A 25,753-nucleotide genomic window follows, 5' to 3' on the forward strand; every position below is an offset into this window, starting at 1 on the left:
TACATTTATCCTGCCATTAAAAAAAAGAAATAAGGAAGCCAGGCAGTGTGGTACATGCCTTAAATTCCAGCATTCAGGAGACAGAGGCAAGCAAATCTCTGTGAGTTCAAGGGCAGTCTGGTCTACAGAGCTAATTCCATGACAGCCAAGGCTACACAGCGAAACCCTGTCTTGTAAGACAAACAAACAAAAATAATTAGAATGATATAGCTGGACATGGTTGCGTCCGTGGGAAGCTGAGGTAGGAAGGTTGCCAAAGGTTCAGTCCCAGCTCCATGGTAGATTTGAGGCCAGCGTGAGCTACACAACAGGATCTTGTCTCAAAACCAAAAACAATTATGACCAATGTTATAATGAGGTGGAAATCTTGAAGATATTGTGCTCATAAACATGTTATATGATTCCATTTGTATGAAATATTCAGGTCAAGGTCAGGTGTTGTAGTAATCACATTACTCTGGAGACCAAGGCAAGAAAATCATCTACTTGAGGCTAGCCTGAGCTATGTAAGAAGATTGGAAGGAAAGAAGGAATAGAATAGGGTCAGGAGAAGGAAGAAAAGAGGGAAGGAGGCAGAGGATATGCCTGGGTTTGTGGCTGCAGTCTAGCGTAGGATTCTCACTTCAAGAACCTCCTTCCCTAATCTCCTCACTGTCTTCTACTGAAAGCTCCAGCCAATGTCCTGTCCACCTCATACCTGATACACCTGTCGCTGGGGCCATGCTGATCATCGAGATACCCGGAACCTGTGAAGGGCTTGGACAGGGTGGAATACATGTTGTGGACGTTTGCATGACGACAGTAGATTCCTCTGTAGAGACAGTGGTCTCTTCAGAGGAGATAATGGTCCCTTCAGAAAGGGTGGTGGTCTCTTCTGTAGGGATGGAGGTCTCCTCAGGAGGGACAGTGGTCACTTCTATAGGGATGGAGGTCTCCTCAGGAGGGACAGTGGTCACTTCTATAGGGATGGAGGTCTCTTCAGGAGGGACAGTGGCCACTTCTGTAGGGATGGAGGTCTCTTCAGGATGGACAGTGGCCACTTCTGTAGGGATGGAGGTCTCTTCAGGATGGACAGTGGCCACTTCTGTAGGGATGGAGGTCTCTTCAGGAGGGACACTGGTCACTTCTGTAGGGATGGAGGTCTCTTCAGGATGGACACTGGTCACTTCTGTAGGGATGGAGGTCTCTTCAGGAGGGACACTGGTCACTTCTGTAGGGATGGAGGTCTCCTCAGGAGGGGCACTGGTCACTTCTGTAGGGATGGAGGTCTCCTCAGGATGGACAGTGGTCACTTCTATAGGGATGGTGGTCTCGGGATGAACAGTGGTCACTCCTATAGGGATGGTGGTCTCCTCGGGATGGACAGTGGCCACTTCTGTAGGGATGGTGGTCTCCTCGGGATGAACAGTGGTCACTCCTATAGGGATGGAGGTCTCGGGATGAACAGTGGTCACTTCTATAGGGATGGTGGTCTCGGGATGAACAGTGGTCACTTCTGTAGGGATGGAGGTCTCCTCGGGATGAACAGTGGTCACTTCTGTAGGGATGGAGGTCTCCTCAGAAGGAACAGTGGTCACTTCTGTAGGGATGGTGGTCTCCTCAGGAGGGACAGTGGTCTCTTCAGAAGAGACAGTGGTCACACCTGTAGGGATGATGGTGGTCTCTTCAGGAGGAACAGTGGTCTCTTCAGGAGAGACAATGGTCACTCCTGTAGGGACGGTGGTCTCTTCAGGATAAACCGTGGTCACTTCTGTAGGTGTGGTTTCCTCAGAAGAGACACTGGTCTCAAAAGAGACAGTGGTCACTTCTGTGGTGACATTGACCACTTCTGTGTGGACAATGGTTACTTCTGTGGGGAGAGTGGTCTCTTCAGTGGATTCAGTAGTCTCTTCAGTTGTGGCGGTGGTCATTTCTGTGGAGGGTATGGTCTCTTCGAAGAGGATGGTGCTCTCTTCAGTGGGAATGGAGGGTAGTACCAGGGGAACAATGGTTGCCTCTATGGGAGTGAAAAGACAGTGGTTTCAGAAGGGCCAGTAGATGGACCCAGAGGACTGGAAGAAATCTCTGTCTATGGCAATGCTACCAAGAAAAACAAAACCCTGCAGCAAATTAGTCAAAATTAGACCACCTCCCTTTCACTCGTCTCAATAGGAGTGGTCACCCCTGTCTCTGCTCCCAATCCCCAACCTTCACTCACTTATTCAAGAGACAGAGCTCCCAAGACACATCTGGCATGGTGCCAGGTATGGGAATCACAAAACTGAATAGGAGACAGGTTCTGCCTTCAACACCACTAGAGAAGGAGGCGTTCTGGATCCTGCCACAGAAACTCACGCCATCCATCAAAGACACAGTCCGCCTGTCCTCATAGTCACCAGTGACATCCAGACAAAAGGATCACAAGTTTAAAGCCAAGTGAGCCACAGTGTGAGAGACCCTGTCTTGCGGTGGAAATAAAGCAAGCTGAGAAAATGCTCAGTGGTAGAGGGCTTTCCTGGGATTCCCGCAGTGAGGACCCTCTCAGGAGGGCTGGGGTGTGGCTCAGCGCGGAGTGCCAACAGGTGTGACAAGGTTCTCTCCTTGTACTGAGGCGGGGAGGAAGCTGTGCCCTTGGCTTTCATCTTACCCCGACATGGTCCGTGAGTGATCAAGACGAAATTCACAGCAACGACAAAGGCAGTGCTGGTGCCCCGGGTGGCCTCAAAGTACAACTGAAGGCGATGGGGGACACAGGAGGAGGAAGAGCAGGAAATAGGTCCCAGACACTCCAAAACTGCAGCGAGCGTCCTCCGCCTTTGCGAGGACCCCATAGTCCGCACGTCCCCACCCCTGAGCCCTGCGGCTACCCCATCCCTGGGCTCTTTCTCCCTCTTACAACCCAAAACTGGAATGCCCTACATGGGCTTAGGGGTTAGAATACTTGTCCTCATCTGGAGGCACTGTTTTGGGAGGCTGTAGGATCTTGTAGATAAAGACCATTGAGAGACAGGCATTTGAAGGCTGTAGCCACCCTGCTCTGTGATCTTTAGACGCCAGACAGACAGACAGACAGCTCATGCAGGGTGAACACAGCCACCATGCCTCCCCCGCCGTGACGGGCAATACCCCCCACAAAACCCTGAGTCAAAGCAAGCCTCTGCTTGCATAAGGTGCTCCTGTCGGGTGTATGGCCATATCACCCAAGAAACTAGCGCGTCCCCTCTCTGCCTCAGTTTATTGCCCACCCTGAACCCTGGGCCCCTTTACTGTGCTCCCCTACTTACAGGGTCCACTCTCCATCTCTCACCTGCATGGGCTGCTGGTGTCCCTTAGGGATGGTGACAGAGCTGTTTATCCAGCCAGTGCTCTGAGACCCCACACGGCTCCACAGAGAAATGGGAGCGCTGCCCGCAGGGCTCCCCAGCAGGAGCTTGAGCGTGGTACCTTCTCCAAGGCCGTACATGTGGTAAGCAAACTTCACACAGATGTCCCCGGGGGCACAGAAGGGTGGACTCGCCAGTTTGGCAGACTGTCCTGCCTGGAGTAACTTGATTGAATCGAAGTAAATGTAGTGTTCCCCTGAGTGAAGGGAAGGAACCCGAAAGGTAAGCGGGCCCACGCGCACGCGCACGCACACGGACCTGCCTATAAGACAAACCTAGCTGCTTGCTGCAGCGTGTCTAGCTTTTCAAGGGAGCACACAACCGAACATGCATGGTAGCATTTCTCTTTGCTGTTTTCTTTAGCTTCTGAGACAGGGTCTTAGTATGTACCTCGGGCTGAACTACAACTTACAACATCCCCACCTTAGCCTCCCCTTCACAGGCATGTGTCACAACAACGCACTCCTCTCCCCACCCACTCAGGACTCTGAAGAAAGCCGAAGGCGCCGGCTCCCGGTCTAGAGTCAGGATTCTATGGGCATCACCTGCAAACGCCTTGGCTGAAAACAAGGCAGTGGAAATCTTGGGCTCAATGAAGAGCAAAGCCTCAATTGCTGCTCACCCCCGAAGCTAGGACTTTGACACACAAGCAAGCGCTCTACTGCACACACGCGCGCGCACACACGCACACACGCACGCACACACACACACACCACACACACACACACACACATGCACACACACGCATGCACGCACGCACACGCACGCACGCACGCACGCACACACACACACACACACACGCCCTCTCTGGAGCATTCTAAGCAACTGTTCTGTACCCTTATGAGGAAACCTGGATTTCCTGCTCGGTTGCAATGACCCCACTGTCATATCTTCAGCATAGTCAACTTGCTGGGTCTGCGTTCTCGTCCACAAACACCTGTAGGAGGTTGCTCCCTACATCCCCCATCATCCCTAGCAATGAAACCACCAAGTCCCTAGCTAGATGCAGACGCAATGGCTTCTAACCTCGAGGGAGCCCTCAGGCTGCTTACCTCCATACGGGAACTCCCGTGGGGGCCCTGAGATGGGGGTGGGCACACTTTTACTTCCCCAGCTCCAGTGCCCGCTGTCTCCCAACACATTGCTCCAGTCACAGAAAGGATGGACTCTGTCTTCAAAGTTGCACTGGGGAAAGTTCTCTAGCAGATTGCAAGAGGGAAGTTTGAGACGCTCAGCCTGTGCCCACCGGCTCCCATTACTCCAACCCCTAACACAACAGGGGTTCCCAAGGCTCTGCTCTCACCCCCACAGGGAGCGATGCTGATGGAATCCACAGCTATGGCTGGCTCTGGCTTCTCTCCAAACACACCCACCACCATGAACTGAAAAGGAGAGTAGGCCTGGAGTGATCAGGCAACCAACCCTCCACCCCCACCCCCACCCCTGCCATCCCCTTCAGAAGACTAGTATTAATCATCAACTTGACAATCTAAAGTCAGGCAGGCCTCTGGACAGCCCATTGTGGGATTATCTTGATTATGCTAATTGAGGTGGGGAAAACCCACCCCCATGGGCGGCGCCATCCCCTGGCTGGGATCCTGGACTGTTTTGGAGAAAGGGAGCGCAATGGAAGCCATGCACTCACTGGTCTCTGCTTCCTGGTTGCGGGTGGGGCCTGACCAGCTGCTTCAAGCTCCTGCCTCCCATGGATTCCTCACTGTGGTGGACTGTACCCTGGACCTGCCACCCAGACCAACCCCTTTGTCCCTTAAGTTGCTTTTGTTAGAGTATTGTCACCTTGACAGGAAAAGAAGCTAAGACACCTCCCATCTGGCATTTCCAAAGCCCGCTCCTGCTCATGATGTCTGTACTCATGAAAAGTTCAACTCATTGCAGCACTGAGAGAACCTGCCACGCACAGGGACTCCTAATGAGGGCCTTGCTCCTCTGTACCTGTATCTGTCCCTGTCCTGTGTAGTTGACAGACACAGCCTGCCAGGTGGGTCCATGGTGTCCTGAGAAGAGAGTGTGTTTCCGGATGTTGCCTATGATGGAGAGAAACCAGAAGAGAAGGAGGGTTATGAGGACTTGCAGTGAAAGACAAGCTGCACAGAGAGCTTTAGGGGAATATTCCTCCAGATGCAAGCGATCCCCTTGCCTCCCCCTCCTCTCCTCTCTCTCCTCTCTCTCTGTCTCCCCCCTCTGTCTGTGTCTCTCTCTGTCTCATCTCTCCTGCTTTGCGTGCGTGTGTGTGTATGTGTGTGTGTGTGTGTACACAAGCACATGTGTGCATTCTCACTCTCACTCTTGCTTTGTGTGTGTGTATAACACACACACACATGTATTCATTATTGTTCTTTGCATTGCTCCTGCTTTGTGTGTGTGTGTATAACACACACACATGTATTCATTATTGTTCTTTGCATTGCTCCTGCTTTGTGTGTGTGTGCAAGAGCACACGGATGCATTGCATACCCATAAGTGTATATGTGTGAAGATTTATATGCAGATGTGCCTGCACATGTGTTTACATGTGTATAGAGACCAGATTAGCTTTCTACGTGGGTGTTGGGGATGGTAGTCAGGTCTTCAAACTCACGTGACTGTGCTGTCTACCTGGCCGGTTTGCTTTTGTTTATTCTTAGACAGTCTCCTGTAGTATAGGCGGGCCTCAAACACACTTTGTAGCAGAGACTGGCCTTCAACTTCTAATCTTCCTGCCCATATCTCCCAAGTGCAATGATTATAGGCATGGTCCACTATGGCTGGCAGTGCCTTTTTTGTTTGTTTGTTTGTTTGTTTGTTTTACGAGACAGGGTTTCTCTATATTGTTTTGGAGGCTGTCGGTCCAGCCTGGCCTCAAACTCACAGAGATCCGCCTGCCTCTGCCTCCCGAGTGCTGGGATTAAAGGTGTGTGCCACCACCGCCCCGCTAGTGCCTTTATTTTTTATAGAATCCAGTGCCCCTCCCATTTCTAAAACATGGAGCAATCTCACAGTACATTGGGTTTTCCTAGACCTCCTTATTTCCCCGTCAATCCAAGCCTCCCAGATGCACCCTGGTCAGTGATCTCCTCTAACCTAAGAACGTAGCATAGACGAAAAAGCCTTCTCCAGCCGACCGGCCGCGCATTATGTAGTGGAAAGACAGGGTCAGACAGCTGCTGGAATGGCTCAGGGGGCTCAGAAGCACAGCTTTCTGCCCCGGCCTTGCATTCATGGGGTCCAGAAGCATGTAGTAGCCACCTGCGAAAGAAGGACCAGTGAAGTGAAATGTGGGGTGGAGGGGCTGGGCAACAAAGGCGTAGCAACTGGGGAAGATAGGGACCCGACCGTGGAGAGCCCCAGCAGCCACCTAGAAGGTGACAGCAGTGAGGGGGTTACACCCAGTCACGACTGGCAGAGTAAAGATCTGGCGTCACTATAGTAAATGCAGACATCCTTTCTGAAACAGCTGTTACAATCTTATCCCTTGAGTGCTGACTGACTCTTCAGGACCCCTAGTCAGAGCCAGACGGCCAGTCAGCCTGAGCTTTGCAGACGGTAACACAGGGAGAAGGCAGGCACTGGTGTGCAGAGGAGGCTCACACGGGCACGCGTGTCCAAGGCCCATCGGCTCCGTGCGGAGCTTGGGCTGAGGGAGGCCAAGCCAAGAAAGTGAGAAGGGGTCAGGAAAGCAGAAGGGAGAAGAGACTAGGTGGCAAGGAGAGGAGGAGGAGGACAAAGCAAAGAAGGAACAAGTGCCAGGGTGCCTGTCGTCTCCGCGAGCATCTTGGGACCCTGAGGCAGGGAGTCGGAAACCAGCCTGGGCTTCACGTCCTTGCTCAAAGCAAGGTAGGAAAGGTTAAAAACCCAACCAACAACAACTAACACAACCGATTTCAGGCGTAATGTGAAAGGCTAAAGTTTCAGAGAGGAGATGGCTAGTGGATTTACCAGGGGTTTCCAATGAAAGGGAAGGGGATGTTGAAGAACTTTCTAGAAGGTAAACCTCCCAGAACAGGAAGATGAGTGATCATAAGAACAAGTGTGAACTGGGAATGGAAGCTGAAACATCGCTTGACCTCCAAAGCTTGGCGGATGCCAGCACCACGTGGCTCTGAAGAGGGGATGGGCAGTGTGAGAGCGTGACGGATGGACGGAGCGGATGGCCGAGACAGGAGTGCGGGAGGGGAAGGCAGGAAGGCCTCACCATGAATGGGATGAATAGGAAGGAGTGTTTGGGCTCAGCAGTCCCCACCAGCCAGCCCTTGCTGTTCCAGACAGTGGCTTCTTGGCAGGGAATCCAAATGGCATTAAGTCAGAGTGATGCTGCCTGGGCCAGCCTGGCCTGAGCCCACCGTCTTCCTGCCTCAGTCTCCCAGGTGCCTGGATTGCAGCATACGTCATCGCCACGCCTCCCTCTCCCTCCCTCCCATGGCACTAAGAAGGGAACTCGGGGGCTCGTGCATGCCAGCCAGGCAAGTGCGCCACCCCTGGCTGACATCACAGCCCTTGTTTTCGCTTGCTTTTGAACAGGGTCTAGCCCAGGCTGTGTGCGAGCTCACTGCGTAGACTAGGCAGCCCTTGAGGCTCCTCACACCCTTGCCAAGCCTGCCGAGTGCTGGGTCACAGGCGTGCACCATCACATCTGCTCCTTGCACACTGCTGCTCAAGTTTCTGGGACACGGTGTCGACTCAGCAAATACCGGGCGAATAACTGAATGAGTGAAGAATGGAAGGGAAGATGCCAAGGGAAGGGGGAAGGAGCTGGCTGTGCTGGTCGGCAGCCATCATGGCGGTGGAGGAGTGGGGAATACTTGAAATCATGCTTCTTTTTTAAAAATTGTTTGCTTATATGATTTACTTACTTTTGTGTGCATTGGTGTTTTGCCTGCATATATGTCTGTGTGGCGGTGCCAGACTGCCTAGAATTGTAGTTACAGACGGTTGTGAGCTGCCATATGGGTGCTAAGAAGTGAACCGGGGTCCTCTGGAAGAGCAGCCAGTGAGCCATCTCTCCAACCCAGAATCACACTTCCTGTCATGATGTCTGAACTGAAAGAAGCTCGGGGCTGCTGAGCTTCACCTGGCCTGATCTAAGGATGCCACCGTAGAGGACACAGAGGTCGCTGGAGCCCAGAGGTTCAAAGGATATCTTCAGTACTCACTACCAGGGCTGGAGAAGTCATCATCAGGCCCCACACCCAGCTTCCCCGATGACCCCTTCTTCTGGGTCCACTTAGCCCCGGTGGCAGTTGGGACCCAGCTCCAGCCGCAGAGATCATTTAGAATATCAAAGGTGCACATCTGGGACATGCAGACTGAGAGGAGAGAAAAGAAGAGACGGTGCTGGGGGTGTGGCTCAGCAGTAGAGCCACTGTGTAGAACCCCCCAGTGAGGGGCTGGGGTGTGGCTCAGTGGTAGAGCCCCTGCCTAGAATCTCCCAGTGAAGGGCTGGGGTGTGGCTCAGTGGTAGAGCCCCTGCCTAGAATCCCCAGTGAGGGGCTGGGGTGTGGCTCAGTGGTAGAGCACCTGCCTAGAATCCCCCAGTGAGGGGCTGGGGTGTGGCTCAGTGGTAGAGCACCTGCCTAGAATCCCCCAGTGAGGGGCTGGGGTGTGGCTCAGTGGTAGAGCCCCTGCCTAGAATCCCCCAGTGAGGGGCTGGGGTGTGGCTCAGCGGTAGAGCCCCCAGTGAGAAAGTGAGTCTTAGCAGTAGGATTTCCCACCAAAAGGCTAAGAGTGAAGGTTGGAGAGACGGTTCAGGGGTTGAGAGCACTGGCTGCTCTCCCAGATGGCCTGGGTTCAGTTCCCAGCACCCACATGGCAGCTCACACCTGTCTGTAACTCCAGTTCCAGGGCTTCTGACGCCTCACACACACACATACATTTGGGCAGAACACCAATGCACATAAAAATAAGTTATACATTTTTTAAAAAGAAGCCCATTTGTTAAAAAAAAAAAAAAGCTAAGAGTGCAGTGTAGCCATAGATCACTTGTCTAAAATCCTCCAATATGGGGTTAGGACAGGGCTCAGCGGTAACACTCGCCAGTGAGGGTCTGGAGCCGTGGTTGGCGGCAGGGCCCTTGTCCAGAACTCTCCTGTGAGAAGCTAGGGCATGATTCAGTGATAGAGCATTTGCTCAACATACACAAAACCCTGGTTAAACCCTACTATCAAAAGGAAGGGGCAATGAGCTTTCTGCCATAGGAGGGAACTAGGGAAAAATGCCCCAGCTTGGGGCCTGAACTCTGAGGTTCACTCTCAAGGCGTAGTGAGCTCTAGCAAGCTTTCAGGGCAGCCTCTGTTCCACTGCCCAGGGTGCTGCTGTGGGCAGAGATTACATAACCTGTCCAGACTCAGACTTCTGTCTACGAGCCGGGAATCATCTCTGTGTAAAGTTGTAAACTAAACTGTGCTTGTGAAGCATCTAGGCCAGCCCCCACGTTCAATGAGCAGTTGCCTTCGTCGCTTCTGGATTTTTCCTTTCCAGTCAGCCTCAAAAGGCCGTTCTGCATGTATCAGATCAGTAAGTAGTATGAGGGTAACACCTACGGAGACTTTACATTCAGGTTTTCGTGGAACCAAAGACTTCTTTTGTTTTAGAGACAGAATGAAATGTAGGCCAGGCTGGCCTCATATTTGCTGTGTAGCCCAGGATAGCCTTCAATTTGGGATCCTCCAGAACGCTGGGTTAAAGGTGTGTTAAAGGGGATGGAACCCAAGGGTTTGTACACACCAGACACACACTCTACCGACTAAGACCATCCTCCACCCCACCAAAGGTTTCTTGACACAGAGTCTCCAGTAGTAAGTCAGGCCAGGCTGTGGCCATGTGTCCTGGCCAGTCACTGTAGACCAGATATCCCCTACAACTCCATGTTGACCAGGGTCCTCTTACAGAGGACTGCTTTAGGAGCCACAGGAAACCAGGGGCCTCGATTCATGCTGAGCTGTCTCCCCCCTCCCTACTTCAGGAAGTTGGACAGGGGTCAGAGAGGGACAGGTGCCCGGGGGGATGAGAACTCACTGCGATTGCAGGTACCCCGCTGGATAGAGAGGCCATCCAAAGAGATGTCTAGATAGGCGGTGTTTCCCCTCATGCCCTCAAACATCAGCTGTGGAATCAGGAACAAAGAGACCCTGACTGACCCTGTGAGTCACATGATTGGCTTCCCTTCTCAGTGGTTGCTGGTTTCCACCCTGGATTCAGATGGCTGGGGATCTAGGTCTCTTTTTTAAAGCTGCACTCCTTTATAGCGGGGCACAAAGGAGAGTCAGAGGACTTGGGGAGTTGGCTCTAGCCTTCTACCGTGTGGACCCTGGAGACAACTCAGGTCACCGGGCTTGCTGCAAGAAAACCCCATGATTGCCCCCTTCAGGGCCCCCCTTGGCCACAGCCTTCCTTCCTAAGCCCCTTCCTCCAAGCCCCTTCCCTACCAGACCTCTAGATCTGCTCTCAACCTCACCCAGCTTGGTATATCACGATTTGCTGGCACATTGACAGTGGTGGGCATCCAGGAGGGGCTCTGGGTGTTAACATGCTTCCAGAGAACGTTGGGCCGGCGGTGCTTCCGGCCCCTGAGCAGCAGCAGTCTGAGCTGGGCACCCCATGACAGCCCAAACATGTGGAAGGCAAAATGGATGCAGAGTGGGCCTTGCTCCCATATGTCAGGGCTACGCAGGCGCGCCACTCCGCCCCGAGGGAAGGTGTTGGCATCCATGTGCAGGTAGTAGCCCTCTGCGGGGAGACAGAATGGGGAAGGCTGAGACCTTGCTGTTCCCAGGGACTGACTCCCCCCCACCCCATGCTCAAGCTCAGCTTCCAGCAGTCCCCTCCCAACATTACGCCTTCTCCACTGGCCTCCTCCAAACTTTAGGCTTCCCTCAGACTCGTTACCTCCATTGGGGTAGCCTCCGGGGGGGCCAGAAGTGCCAGTCGGGGAAGGCCCAGTAGTTCGAACCCAGTCCCCATCATCTGCAGACATTTGAGACCAATCACAGAAAGGTCTGGTATCATCTTCAAAGTCACACTTGGAGAGAACGGCTGGGAAGAAAGAGCCTCAGTGAGGCCTCGCAGAGGGCAGAGGGCAGAGGGCAGAGGGCAGGGGTCAGTCACAGAACCACACTGGGAGATGGGGTCAGCAGGGTCACCAAGCTTAGAGAAGGCCACCACTAAGAGTTCAGGTCTGGGAGACAGAATTCCCAGGGAGAAATGTAGCCCTGGGGAGGGCGGGTAGACGGCAAACTGGAGTGTGGCTGGTTCAGTCAGACGGGCCGTGTCTTGGCACGTGTCTTACTGTGGCTATGAGTATGGCTATTATCTTGGTGTGTGTGTGTGTGTGTGTGTGTGTGTGTGTGTGTGTGTGTCTGCGCACACTCGTGAACATGGTGCATGCATGTAGAGACCAGAGGGTAACATCAGGTGTCCTCCTCGGTCCCTCTCCATCTTATTGAGACAGGATCTCTCATGACCCAGAGACCACTGATTCAGCTATGCTGACAGGCCAGGGAATCCTAGAGATCCTCCTGTTTCTACCTCTCTAGTGCTGGGACTACAGAGTGTTCTCCCAACCCAAATGGGGATGGAGCTTATGCAGCGAGCACTTTATCTACCGAGCTAGCTCCCAGCTCCTCCTCCCCTGAAGATAGGTCTGCCGTTCTCATATAGATAGCCCAAGGTGGCCTTGAACTGCGGATCCTCCTGCCTCACTCAGCCTCCTGAGAGCCGGGATTACAGGTGTGCACTATAGTACCTAGCTAATTGTTTTGTTGTTTTGAGACAAGGTCTTGTTACTGGGCAGCCCAGGCTGGATTTGAACTTATGATCCTCCTGCTTTGGCCTCCCAAGTACTGGGGTGACAGACCTGTGCCACTTGTCATATTTAATCTTAGCGGGAATCTTTCAGGTGGCCTTAGACAAGTGTTTCCCACTGTTCTCTCCGCCCCTGGCACATTTAACCCATGTTGTGCCCTGTGCTAGGGACCGGAGTCCATGGTTAGAGCATGGATCCTGGGGAGGGAGAGGAGGCCTGAGCAGCCCTGGTTCCAACTCACAATTCTCCCTCGAAGTGAACACCAACTGTTTCCGGTCCGGAGAGTTCTGTCTCCTTGGGATTGATTTGGAGAAAGCAAAACACATTGCCTTTGTCATTATTAAAATTATCATAAGACTATGGTTATATTTTGATGCTGCACCCTTTCTTTCTTTCGACACGGGTTCTCAAACTCTCCGTGTAGCTGAGAATGACCTTAAGCTCATGATTCTCCTGCCCCCACCACCTGAGTACTGGGGTGACAGGAGTTCCCCACCACACCCAGCTTGTTTTCTTTTTCTTTTAGAGCAGCCCGGCCGGCCTCAGACTTTCAATCCCCCTGCCTCCCTTACCCCTGTGCTGGGATTACAGGTCTGCACCACACCCGTCCCTCATCCCCACTTCACAAACCCTTGTCCTTTCCTCTCAGCCTGGAATGCTGCCTCGCTTCAGGTTGTGGAGATGTGAGGCTCTCCCCATCCTGGCCACTAAGGTCATCTCCCCAGTTCCAGGACCTGACCTTTCTCCCTTTTGAGGCAGAGTCCCATGTAGCTTGCCTAGAACTTGATATATAATCAACTGTGGCGGGGCAGTGGTGGCGCGTGCCTTTAATCCCAGCACTCGGGAGGCAGAGACAGGCGGATCTCTGTGAGTTTGAGACCAGCCTGGTCTATAGAGTGAGTTCCAGGACAGCCTCCAAAGCCACAGAGAAACCCTGTCTTGAAAAACCAAAAAACAAAACAAAACAAGCGTGAGCTTGAACTCCTGACCCTCCTGTCTCCACTTTCCAAGCGCTAGTGTTACATCCCGAGTCACCATGCCCAGTTCATGTGGTGCAGGGTCTGAACCCAGGGCTTTGTATTTATCAAGCGAGCCCTCTTCTAACTAAGTCACAGCCTCAGCCCTTTCTTTTTTGGTTTGTTATTTTGAGGCTGGCCTTGAACTGCTGATCCTCCTGCCTCTGCTGGGATGGCAGACATGCACTTCCATGCTCAGCGAGGCCTTTCCGTTATTAAACTTCCTGCTCCCTCTGGCACTCCCGATGCAACCTGGGAAATCCCTGCCCCATTCATCACTGCTGTCCCCAGCCCAGCTTACCGCAAGAGGGCAGGCACTTGGTCCTGGCCCCAGGCAGCCCCCACCAGCAGCATCAGAGTCCAGACTGGAGGAGCCATGAGGGACCTCGGAGGTGGCCCTCAGGTAGAGAGGAAATTACAGTGAGGGTCCCAGGCCTCTTTATAAACACCTGGCCCTCCTGTCTTGTCACCCTTCTGAGGAGGCCATTAAAAAAAATCACAGCATTCAAGAAGTCCCTGGGGATTTAAAGTTACAAAGGTTGAAGTTGGAAACCCAATAGAAGAGCTGTAGACAGAAATAAAGAGAAAACAAGAAAAAGGGAGACAGAAACCAGTCAGGAAGTGTAGCACCAAACAAAAGTAGTTCAAAAAGAAACAACAGCGGAAAGGAAGAGAGAGAGTCTCACAGACTGGCCTCAGATTCATGACGTAGGCCAGGGTAGCCTTGAACTCCTGATCCTCCTGCCTCCAAATTCTGGGATTATAACCATGGTAGACTAGCTAAGCAAGCAAGAGGACGGTCCCAGACCTGAAGCACCCAAATCTCTAGACTAAAAGGTACCTAGAACGGTGGATTCAGAGAACCACAGAAACTACTCTGTGAAATTTCACTGTCGGGGCCGAAAGGAAAACCAGGAACCCCTTTTAGTTAGAAAGGAACAGGTCACATACTAAGGACCAGGGATCCTCATGGCTTCCGTCTCCTTGGTAGCGACCATAGATTCTAAGTGCAGCAGAACACTAGCTGCAGAATTCTGATGGAAAAATCATTCAAACCTAACATTCTACAACTGGAGACAGTGGCAGGTGCTGTTGAGAGCCAAGTGAATGTCTGGAAATAATGAGGGACAGAGAAGGCAAGGGCATGCTCTTAGAGAAGAAATCCGAGATGCCAAGAGACATTTGAGTGTGTGTGTGTGTGTGTGTGTGTGTGTGTGTGCATGTAAACTTGAAGTCATTGGCTCTGTCCTTTTGCTGTGTGGATTCTGAGAATCAGGCTCCAATTATTAGGCTTGGCAGCAAGTTAAGTCAATCTTGTTGACCCCTGTTTCATTTTCCTAAGACAGAGTCGTGTAACTCAGGTTGGCCTCCAGTTCATTATGAAGTTGAGGCTGGAGTGCCACCCTGTCAGTTTATGTGGTGTTGGGAAGCAAGCCCCAGGTGTACTAGGCAAGCTGCTCACCGATGAGCTGCACCCCCAGGACTTTCCTTTGGTTTTTCAGACAGGGTCTCACTCTGTAGCCCAGGGTGGACTCAACTGTCCAGCCCTGAGCCACCCTCAAACTAGTGGCAATTCTCCTGTCTCAGCCTCTCAAGTGCTATGGTCCCAGCTACTCGGCAGACAGAGGTAAGAGGATTGCAAGTTCAAAGGCATCCTGGGCAATTTAGTGAAACCTTGTCACAAAAGAAAAACAAAAAGGTCAGGTGTGCAGTTTGGTAGAAGAGAGTGTACAGCGAGTGTGGGTGAGGATTAGAGGTTCAGTCCCAGCATTGCACACACACACAGACACACACACACGCGCGCGCGCGCGCACACACGTACACACGCACCAAAACTTTACATTGTTATTTTATGTGTAGGTGGGGAGCACACATGTGAATGCAGGTGTGTAAGGAAGCCAGAAGAGGGCGTTAGATTCCTAGCAGTTGGAGTTCCAGGTGGCTGTGAGCTGCTTCACCTACGTGCTGGGACACAAACTCCTGTCCTCTGACAGAGTAGCAAGTACTTTTAACTACCAAACCCTCTCTCCAGCCCGCTGTGGTTTTGTTTAATATCTATCTCGTTAAACTTTTCAAATTAAAAATACATAGACTATATATACTGCCTATAATATACTGACTACATATATACATATATATGTAGTGTGTGTGCACCTCTGCTTCCATCTTGAAGGATCAAGCCTAGGTAAAAAATTAAAATGAAAACCTATATATGACCAGGCACATGCCTTTAGTCCCAGCATTCAGGAGGCAGTGATAGGTGGGACTCTGAGAGTTCGAGGTCAACCTGCTCTACAAAGTGAGTTCCAGGACAGCCAGGACTGTTATGCAGAGAAAACCTATGTCAAAAAACCAAAAAAGAAAAGAGAGAAAGGAAAAAAGAAAGAGAGAGAAAAAATCTACATGTATCATACCAACAAAAATTTTAATTTAAATGATTGACACAGTAGGACACGATGTTGACTGACACTTATAATCACAGTGGCAATAAGCATGTTGGTATAAACATGATGACAAAGTTTTAATTGCACATACATTATTTTAATTACATTTATTTGTGTCAGTGCATGTACACACACACACACACACACACACACACACACACGCACACACACACACGCATGCCATAGCATGGTTGTGGAGTTCAGATGACAACTTGCAGGAGCTGGTCCTCTCCATGTTGGTCCCGGGGATTGAACTCAGGTCATCTGCCTTGCCAGCAAGCAGTTTTACTGCTGAACTGTCTTTCCATCTCTTGCTTTGATTTTTAAGATAGGAACTTGAACTTTGACCCTTGGTGGCTTCAATTTTGAAGTAATCCTCCTTCATCGACCTCCTGGATTCTGGATCTCAGCCGCGTGCCACCACATCCAAATTGTTTTGGTTTTTTAATGAAGGACTCATGATGTAATCCAGGCAGGCCTGGGAGATCTTCCTGCTTCAGCTCTGGGTACTGAAATTATGGATGCATGCCCACATCTACCTGTACTCAAAAACCAAACCAAACCAAAACACCAAAACCAGAAAACCTTGCTAGACCGGATAGCGCAGTCCTGCCTTCCCCGTTACTCGTGTGGCTGAGGCAGGATGACCTCAGGTTCAGACCAACTTAGGCAACTGAGTGAGACCTTGTCTCAGAATGAAGAATGTTTTATTATTGTTTGGGTTTGGGTTTTTTGTTGTTGTTTCTTTTTGCTTGTGCTCTCCCCCTCCCCTTCCCTTCCCCCCCTCCCCTCCCTCTCCCTCTGTGTGTAGGTCATGGGACAATTTCAGGCATCATTCCCCAGGAATCTCCCACCTTTTGTTTGAAGCAGGGTCTCATTGGTCTGAGCTCTCCATGTAGGCTGGGCTAACTGGCCAGTGAGCTGCCGGGATCCACCTGTCTCTACTCCCCATCTTGCCACCACTGAGATTACAGGTGTGCATCACATACCATCTTTTTACATGGCTCCGGAGGTTCAAACTCAGGGCCTCCTGCTTACAAGGCAAGCATTTTGCCAGCTGATCTGTTCCAGCAGGACCTCTTTGTGCTGCCTCAGAAGAAGCCCTAGAGGCCGTGTTTGCTGTACTCAGGGTTTTCAAAAGGAAAAGAACTGGTAGAATGAGTACACATACACACACATACATGTATACACATACACACGTGTACATACACACATGTACATTCATATGCGCACATACACATGCACATACACTATACACATGCACACACATATGTGCACATACACATATGCATACATACACATATATACAAACATGCATATATACACATGTACATACATACATAAACACACATATATACACATACATTTATATGCTTAAACACACATGCATACATATATTCATAAATAAAATAACCCTTTACACTTGTGTGTGTGTGTGTGAAGACGGTTTACTTGACCTGTTGACAGGATGAGGTCCAGGTAGCCAAGCACTGGCTGTCTTGTCGCAGTAATCTTGCTGGAGTGAGCCCTCTGACACCAGTGAGCGTGGAGGAGAGGAGATGCCGCCAGTGGACCAAAGCCAGGACAGCTGTGAAAGACTCTGATGCTGGGCCCAGTGTGTAGTTTCAGGGTGGGGCAGGCAACTGAAGCTTTACAGAAGCAGGCGTGGCCGTTGTGCAGGGCAACACCCATGGTATTGGCTGTTTCTCCAGGTCACTCTCTTAAAGGTAGCAAGCGAGGTCGCGCTAGGCAGGGCCAGCAGCGCTTTCAGCGAATCAGCAAATAAATCAATAAATCAGTATCTGATCACTGGTCTTTTCTGCCTAATTCTCCTTCCGTCTCACATCAGAGAGACCTAGTAGCCATTCAGCCCACAAGGATGGATGTCTGAGTGGTCCTAATCTGGCACTGAAGGCTTAGTCTTCGGGCCACATCAGAATCCAAAGCAGCTGGTTCTAATATTGGTGAAGGCATAGCACAGCAACAGGAACACAGACTTTTCGATGTAAGTGAGGCCAGCTAGCCAAAAGGAGTCTTCTTCTTCCATGTCCTTTTCCGTGGGCTGCCATCAGAAGGTGGCGCACGCCTTTCATCCCAGCACTCGGGAGGCAGAGGCAGGCGGATCTCTGTGAGTTCGAGGCCAGCCTGGTCTACAGAGCGAGTTCCAGGACAGCCAGGGATATGCAGAGAAACCCTGTCTTGAAAAAGCAAGAACAACAACAAAAGACTGACCATAACAACGCTCAGTGACTACTAACAAGCAAAACAACAACAGCAACAACAGCCTGCGTGGCCCAGGCTGGACTGGAATTCCTGGTCCTCTGCTGTAGACACCTAAGTGCTGGAACTACAGACTTGCATCACCCATCTGTAAGATGTGGAGTCCTGAAACATCTGGGGAGTAAGGTGAGATCCCCAATCACAGGGAGAAAAGAAAGCCTGCTACTTAGCAGTTTAGATGCCCGAGCCTTAAAAAGAGGCCAAACTGAGATGCTGTGATGTCCGTGTGACAGGGTCTAGAACTGCCAGAGAGACCAGCCTGTGGGCTCACCGCAAGGGACGGATTACCTGGTTCAGGGTTACTGAAGTGATGCGTGCGCCCATCATTCCCTGGCTGGAGTCCTGAGCTACATTAAACGGAGCGAGCAAAACAGCAGCATCCGTGTCACTGCTGCCTGACTGGGGATGCCAGGCGACCACCATGTCTGCCGCCATGCCTCTGAGGTGCTCCATGCCTTCCCACCTTAACGGATCCTGTCCCCCCGAATTGTAAGTGGAGATAAACCCTTTCTCCTCTGAGGTGCTCCTTGTCAGGCATTTGCTTACAGCAGTGAGAGACAAGACGCTGGGTTGATAAAGGCCAAACTCATGGCCAGGTGATGACTGCTTATTAGTGCTTTTCCTTGGCCTTACAAGCGAGACTACCTGGGGTCAGAAGGCCAGGAGAGCTGTCTCCGCCCCGCCCCGCCCCGCCCCGCCCCGCCCCGCCCCGCCCGCTGCAGCACTCCTCTGGGCAGCACAATAGCGCTGTCCCTGCGGGTCAGCCAGCGCTGAAGTTGTGAGCGAGCATGAGAGAGCTGCCCCCAATGCCGGTCTGACGTGTGGAAGCGTGGGTGAGGGAGAGAGGCTCCCCCTTACTCCTTGCCCCTTGCTGCCTGCAACAGGGAGCTGACCCTCCCCCTACCAGCTGCAGCACTCAAGAAAGCCGGCCCTGCGTCTTACCCGGGGGACAGAGCAGAGCTGACCCTGTCGGGAGAGGTGGGGTGAGCACGGGGGAGCTGCCCCGTTGCCCGTCTGTCAAGGGGTGGCATGGGCAGGGGAAAGATGTCCTCCTCCCACCCCCATCCCCACCCCTCACTTCCCACGCTGAGGCAGGTGTAAGAGCCGGCCCTGAGGTCGTGAGAGTGGGGGAGCTGCCCCTGCCCCTCATCGTCTGCAGCACTCGGGAGAGTGGCCTCACACCTCACCTGGACAACACAGCAGAGCTGACCCTGAAGGTGTACCAACCCCAGGATGCCAAAGCAGGAGAGCCGTCCCCACCCCTTGCTTATTAATGCAAGAGATGAACTCGCCAGGACAGTGCTGGAGAGCTCCGCCTGGTGGTGAAGACAGGGCTGGCAGGCCCAGAACCACAATAACATCCACCCCACCTGTGATCTGTGGGAGCACGCGGGGAGGAGCCGGTCCTGTGGACCCAGGGGGCAGCAGGATGCCCAGTGAGGACCAGTGTCAATGGTGCAGCAGAGACCGGGTCTCAAACCAGGCCCATGATTCTTTGCGGCTAATGCCTGCGCGTAAAGACGCATGGATAAAGGTGTTTTCTGTGTGACACACTGTGTTACACTGCAGCTTCCATGCCAAGATTTTCCCTTTCTTCCTCTTTTCTTCTTTTTTCTCTTTTGTTTTGTTTTACTCTGAGGGAGGGGTGGATCAGGAGTCATGATTTGAAAGACACAAAGAGTAAAAAAGGAAGTTTTTTTTTTTAAATTAAAAAGCAAGACTAAAGCAGGCATTGATGGTGATGCCTTTAACCTCAGCACTCACCAGGCAGAGGCAGGCGGATCTCTGTGAGTTCAAGGCCAGCCTGGTCTACAGAGTGAGTTCCAGGACAGCCAGGGCTACACAGTGAGACCCTGTCCTGAAAATAAACAAACAAACAAAGCAAGACTAATGTGGCTGGAAAGTCAACACAGTGGTTAAAGTGCTTGCTGCTCTTACAGAGGACCTGAGTTCAGTTCCCAGCACCCACACTGGGCAGCTCACAACTGTCTGTCAGTCCAGTCCTAGGGGATCTGATCCCCTCTTCTGGCCTACACACACAAAACAAAATAACAAACAAAAAATAACAAAACTAAGCCAGGGGGGTTGGGGGGAGGGCAGGGGAGGAGGGGAGGGAAACGGAGAGGGACCTGGGACTGACTTGTGAAGCAACCTTGTTTCTAATTTAAATTTAAATTTAAAAATAAATAAAAAAGAACATGCACAAGGTTCAGTTACAAAAAAAAATAACAAAACTAAGCCAGATATAGTGATCCAGGCCCGCACTCCCAGAACTTGGGAAAGGCAGGGAAATTCTAAGTTCTAGGACTGCCTGACAATTTAGCCCCTGTTTGAGTCCAAAAACCAAACAGACAAACAAAAATACCAACCCCACCCTCGAGTCTGTTAATTCCATCTCCAACGGCCCACAAACGAGATTTCTGCCCGCTCATAGCAATGGAGGCAAAAATCGGATGTCTGCCATAAAACATCGTACTGAAATAAAGGAGCCCGGGAAAAGAGATTGCTTGGGAGGCTCCCTAAGAGTAACAGTTCCCAACTGCGCCTGAAGAGGGCACCGTAGTCCAAGAGTTAAGTTCACCTCCCCCAAAATTCTTCTGAGTCTTCCCCTTTGCAGACTCCTCCCACCTTAACTACAGACACATGAGCAGGCGAGCACACACACACACACACACACACACACACCCCTAGTAAATTCTCTCCAGCCCCCAACTCCATCAATGAGCGTGCAATTTTTCCTGCAGTGGATTGTAAAAAAAAAAAAAAATGCTCTCTTTTGAATACCGAGCTGAGCTTTCAGGCTGGATTCTAAATGTCTTGTTTTGGAAACATTGAATGACAGCCACGTAGGATAACAGCCAGGGTTGGGGTCCTGTCACAATGTACACCATCTTTGGTTTGTGTGGGTCTCTCCTGAGCATGACTTCCCACCTGAAGCACTACGTTGGGGAAGGAAGTCTAAAGAACAATCTAGAGTCGCCCTCGTCCCTTGGCAGTGGTACCCATCACCCCTCCATCTATCGACTATCCTGCGAGTTGCAGGGGAAACCTTCAGAAGATGAAGAACGCAGGGGTTTATATCCTCAGGTAAGGGACTGGTGCTAGGGACACACTGATCCATTAACCAGGGTTGGCCCTTGCCAGCCATTCCTGAAGGGAGCCCCTATGTACAGACTCCTGTTTTCTCACTCAGCACTTATCCTAGTGGGTTGGCAGCTGCCCACTAAGAGACAGCCTTGAATGGAGCCTGCTTATTGACCAGCGTGGGCAGGCATTGTGGCCTCAAGCCCAGTGAGGTCAAGAGGTCAGACAGGCCATGCGAGGCAGCACGTAGGGCCCAACCCCCTCCCCCTCTGGTTTCCCAGATCCGATGCTTTGCTACCAAGTGGGGGGATAGAGCCAGGAAAGTTGGGGGGCACCCATGAAGACAGACAAGCCAGGAGCCATGTTGGTGATTTCAGCTGTTGCCAGTGGCATTTTAAGAGACACAAAACTTCAAACCCCTTCCCTCCCATGAAAGCTGAGTCAGTTGCCTTTTATCTTCAGGGTTCCATGCCCTCTACTGTCCACTAGGACATGGGGTCAGGGGAGAGAGAGCCCATGAGACCTGGAAAATTCATGCCTTGCCCCCTAAATTCTCTTTGTAGAGCCCCGAAGCTTGTCCTGTAGGGGCGCAGTTCCGCCAGAGCACTAACTGTGCTTCGATGTCTCGGTCCCTGAGTTCTAAGCCGGTCTCTGGGGGCTGCGTGTATAGTTCCATTGGAAGAGTGCCTGCCTAGAATGCACCAGCACAGCTTCCATCTCCCGCGCCCATAAGCGGGGCGGGGGTGGTGCACGCTTGCAATCCCAGCACTCAGGAAATGGAAGCAGGAAGATCAGGAGTCCAAAGTCATCCTTGGCTACATAGCAAGCTCCAGGCCAGCCTGGGCTATGTGGGACCTTCCTGTCTCAACCAAAACAAACAAATCCAAGATGGTTCTCTGAGTCTCTCCTGCTCGGGGCCTCAGGCCGGCCCAGGGACATCTTTAGATTTCAGAATGGAGCTCTGGAAAGTTCTTCTGGCCCCCCAGGAGATCACTGCTGGTGCTGGAGTGTCCGTAGGACAAGCTGGTGAGGAGAGTCACAACCCCTTTGATGAGGGTTGGGAGTGACAGAGGGTTGGCGTGACACAGGCGGTGATGGGGAGCGAGGTTGGTGGCTTCATCGCAGCGGTGGCTCACCTGTCCCCTCTCCTGCAGGCCTCCCCTGTGTACAGCTTCAGTTTGCCCCGGAGGAAGTTGGAGTAGACCCGGAAGAGTTTGCAGAAAGTATCCACCGTGAGTGTTCGGAGTGGAGCAGGAGGGGTAGCATCTGGAGGTAACAGCGATTCCTTCTGTCGAGAGAAAAGAGGGTGTCTGAGGACTGCAGACAGAGCGTGACATGGACAGATGGGGGTGGAGAGAGTCCTCAGGATCATGGGGGTGTGTGTACACACGTGTGGGTGTAGAGACCACAGGCATGCCTTCCTAGCCACTTTCCACTGACCAGATGTGCACCTGCAGTGCAGGGCCAGGAGCTCAGCATCCAGCCCCGGATCCTGAGAGCTGGACTCAAGGGCAGCTGTGGGACCTAATGTGGGTGCTGGGAACTGAGCTCTGGGAGGGCAGCAAGCACCTCCTGCATCTTTTTTTTTTTTTTTTTTTTTTTTTTTTGGTTTTTCGAGACAGGGTTTCTCTGTCCTGGAACTCACTTTGTAGACCAGGAAGCCTCGAACTCACAGAGATCCGCCTGCCTCTGCCTCCCGAGTGCTGGGATTAAAGGCGTGCGCCACCAACGCCCGGCTGCCTCCTGCATCTTTCACCGAACCTGGAGCTCACCGACTGAGCAGGACTGGCTGGCCAGTGAGTCCCAGGAATCTCCCAGCTCGGGGCTTACATGCGTGTTCCTCCTCAGCCACTTTTGGTTTGCTTGTTTTGGTTTGTTAACAGAAACGCTGGAGATTGAACTCACATTTGTGCAGCAAGCACGCCACCACCCCGCCTGGCAGCCTGAGCTCTCCGCATCCTTTGCTTTCTTGGTTTTTGTTTGGTTGTTTGGTTGCTTGGTTTTTCGAGACAGGGTTTCTCTGTGGCTTTGGAGGCTGTCCTGGCACTCGCTCTGTAGCCCAGGCTGGCCTTGAACTCACAGAGATCCGCCTGCCTCTGCCTCCAGAGTGCTGGGATTAAAGGCGTGCGCCACCAACGCCCGGCTATATCCTTTGCTTTAAATGTGTTATTACACCACTTCATTTATATATGCATGTGTACCACGGCACGTGAGTGGAGGTGAGAGACCAACTTGAGAGACCAGTCACGGTGTGACTTCTGGGGATATTAAACTCAGGGCATCAGGCTTGGTGGCAGGCCCCTTTACCCAGACTCAGCCCACAGTGTTCTTTAACGATTCCTGGCCCACCCTGTGCAAAGGGCCAGTGACAGAGCCCACACCTACTCACCTGGGCTCCCAGCACCCGGAGCAGGGAAGTCAGGCTGCGCAGGCCGCTGATGGCTTTGTCTATATGCAGCTGAAGCGTCTCTGGAGGTTGGGAGGAGTTGGCTAGCAGTGCCTGGCCCCGCAGGACAGCTTCTGAGAGCAGAGACAGGCCTTGCCAAGCTTCGACGGCCTGTTCTTCCACCTAGAGGAGGCAAAAGGTTTAGAAAGAGCCAGCCAGAGTCCTTCCCTGTGTCTCCCTGGCTATCGGACACCCTAGCGGCTAGGTGGACAGAACAGAAAAGCACACAGTAAGGCATGGGTGAGTGGGTGAATGGGTAGGTGGATGGACGGGTGGGTGGATGGACGGGTGGGTGGATGGACGGGTGGGTGGATGGACGGGTGGGTGGATGGACGGGTGGGTGGATGGACGGGTGGGTGGATGGACGGGTGGGTGGAAGGGTGGGTGGATGGACGGGTGGGTGGATGGACCGGTGGGTGGATGGACGGGTGGGTGGAAGGGTGGGTGGATGGACGGGTGGGTGGAAGGGTGGGTGGACGGGTGGAAGGGTGGGTGGGTGGACGGGTGGGTGGATGGACGGGTGGGTGGATGGACGGGTGGGTGGATGGACGGGTGGGTGGAAGGGTGGGTGGAAGGGTGGGTGGAAGGGTGGGTGGATGGGTGGGTGGGTGGAAGGGTGGGTGGAAGGGTGGGTGGACGGGTGGGTGGACGGGTGGGTGGACGGGTGGGTGGGTGGACGGGTGGATGGATGGGTGGACGGGTGGATGGACAGGTGGACGGGTGGATGGGTGGATGGACGGGTGGGTGGATGGACGGGTGGGTGGATGGACGGGTGGGTGGATGGACGGGTGGGTGGGTTGGTGGGTGGGTTAGCATGTCCCATCAGCCATTGTCTTTATCATTCTTTCTCCTACACTATCAAGGTGTCAGACTGAGACCCACCCACCTCTAGGAAGGAGAAAAAAGAAAAGAGAACTCACCGCCATTCTTTTCCAAGCATAGAAGTTGACTTTGGTATCTGGGACTGTAATATTCTCGCTCAGTCTGGGACCTTCTGCACAGCCCATCTAAAAGACACCGGGTCAAGACCCCCGAGGGTTTCACTCACAAAGGGCCAAGGAGACCCTCTTTGTCTTTGACTGTTGCTGGGCATGCTTTCTCACTTTCTTGTTTGGACAGAGTTTCGTGTCAGAATTTCAAGTCTCAGGCTGGCCTCAGCTCGAGGATCACCCCGAATCTCTGACCCTCCTACTGTACCTCCCAAGTACTAAGAGTGTAGGTTTGGGCCTCCACAAATGGCTCATGCAGTACTGGGGAATTGAACCCGGGGCTTCTTGCACACTAAGCAAGCACTCTACCAACCTGAGCCACAACCCTCTCCGATTCATCCCCGGGAGAGGGGGATGGGAGAGGGCTAGGGACAAACATCCCATCTTGACCCTAAAAGCAGTACTAGGAGGGAACTCGAACTCCTAGCTCCCCAAGAACCAGTGTCTTTCTTTTGTGGGGCCGGGAAGCTTACCGTGACGTTCTCTGCCTCCTTGGCCTCCAAGATGTACCTCTCCAGAACTCGGCTGTCGCAGATGAGGCGTGGGGGAGCGCAGAGGACTGGGAGGCCCAGGGGAAGCAGGAGCAAAGACAGCAAAAGCAGCAGGGTTGGACGTTCTAGAAGAAAGGCAGGCTGGGTGTGAGGCTGGGAGGGGAGGGCCGTGGGACGACCAGAGACCGGTTTGCACAGCGAGGCTCCTCTGCCCTTCCAGTCTCTGCTGACCCCGACCTTGCAACTGCTTAGGCTCTGCCTGAGTGGCCTTCATTCTATCTCCCGGCGCTGCACACCCCACCCCCCAAGCCACCGGCATCCACTTCTCGGCCAAACTTCACTGTGAGTGCGCGCCAGAGGCTGGCAGATCCTGAGAAGCTGGGGCTCCTGGACGCAGGTAATTCTTTCAGCAGCTCCTCGCCCACGGGGCAGCGCCTCGACTCCCTAAAACCCTAAGCTTCATCCCTGTTCTGGATCTCCCCCTTTTTGTCACTCACGGGAGGGCTCCCCAAACCCCGGAGTGCACGTGGAGGCTACCCCACCCCCTCTCTCTTCCTTGATCCTTGGCGAGTCGCAGGTCCTTGTACAGGGCCACTTCCTGGCCAATAGCTTCAAATGTAAATCCTTGCTCAAACAGGAGCCCCAGAGGTCACAGGTCCCTAGCCTGTGCATACTCACCGGGCACCCCCATCTCCGCGCCTGGCTGCCGGGCCCTCTTAGTGACCCGGGGCTGGGCCAGTGTCCACGCTGCTAGTCTTCATCCTTAGAAGATCCCTGGGACCAGGTCACCCCACTCGCCTGAAAGAAGGTGGTCACCGTTCAGGGAGCAGGGGCAGCGTGGGGA

The 25,753-nt window shown here is 52.7% G+C and overlaps 2 protein-coding genes across 3 annotated transcripts in view; both read right to left on the reverse strand.

Annotated features, from left to right (window-relative positions):
- The window catches only part of Zan (zonadhesin), a 105,839-nt gene extending 94,508 nt beyond the window's left edge, over window positions 1-11,331 (reverse strand). The window contains 11 exon segments of the mRNA XM_040731637.1: window positions 698-1,999; window positions 2,002-2,068; window positions 3,287-3,558; window positions 4,415-4,561; window positions 4,666-4,744; window positions 5,316-5,407; window positions 6,444-6,608; window positions 8,513-8,665; window positions 10,374-10,461; window positions 10,813-11,084; window positions 11,244-11,331. Of these exon segments, the coding sequence (XP_040587571.1) occupies window positions 698-1,999; window positions 2,002-2,068; window positions 3,287-3,558; window positions 4,415-4,561; window positions 4,666-4,744; window positions 5,316-5,407; window positions 6,444-6,608; window positions 8,513-8,665; window positions 10,374-10,461; window positions 10,813-11,084; window positions 11,244-11,331 (2,725 nt within the window).
- Window positions 11,332-21,347: 10,016 nt separating this feature from the next.
- Epo (erythropoietin) lies at window positions 21,348-25,600 on the reverse strand. Of its 2 annotated transcripts, none has more exons than XM_021233131.2 (5): window positions 25,588-25,600; window positions 24,892-25,034; window positions 24,350-24,436; window positions 23,373-23,552; window positions 21,348-22,268 (listed from the first exon to the last, which is right to left on the reverse strand). In XM_021233131.2, exons 1-5 carry the CDS (start codon window positions 25,598-25,600, stop codon window positions 22,116-22,118), a joined length of 576 nt encoding a protein of 191 aa, XP_021088790.1. In that variant the 3' UTR covers window positions 21,348-22,115. The 2 variants fall into 2 exon arrangements, with proteins under 2 accessions (XP_021088790.1, XP_012976236.1); XM_013120782.2 differs by having other exon boundaries at window positions 21,348-22,271.
- Window positions 25,601-25,753: the final 153 nt, after the last annotated feature.

This window comes from Mesocricetus auratus, unplaced genomic scaffold (assembly GCF_017639785.1).
Source record: "Mesocricetus auratus isolate SY011 unplaced genomic scaffold, BCM_Maur_2.0 Super-Scaffold_100025, whole genome shotgun sequence".
Classification (NCBI taxonomy): domain Eukaryota; kingdom Metazoa; phylum Chordata; class Mammalia; order Rodentia; family Cricetidae; genus Mesocricetus; species Mesocricetus auratus.

What these genes read in the sequence shown, in the direction of transcription:
- Epo (XM_013120782.2), bottom strand. An exon ending in AGGAGGCAGAGAACGTCACG is followed by an intron (nt 24,437 to 24,891) that starts GTAAGCTTCCCG and finishes GGTGTCTTTTAG; the next exon opens with ATGGGCTGTGCAGAAGGTCC. An exon ending in TCCGGGTGCTGGGAGCCCAG is followed by an intron (nt 22,272 to 23,372) that starts GTGAGTAGGTGT and finishes TTCTCTCGACAG; the next exon opens with AAGGAATCGCTGTTACCTCC.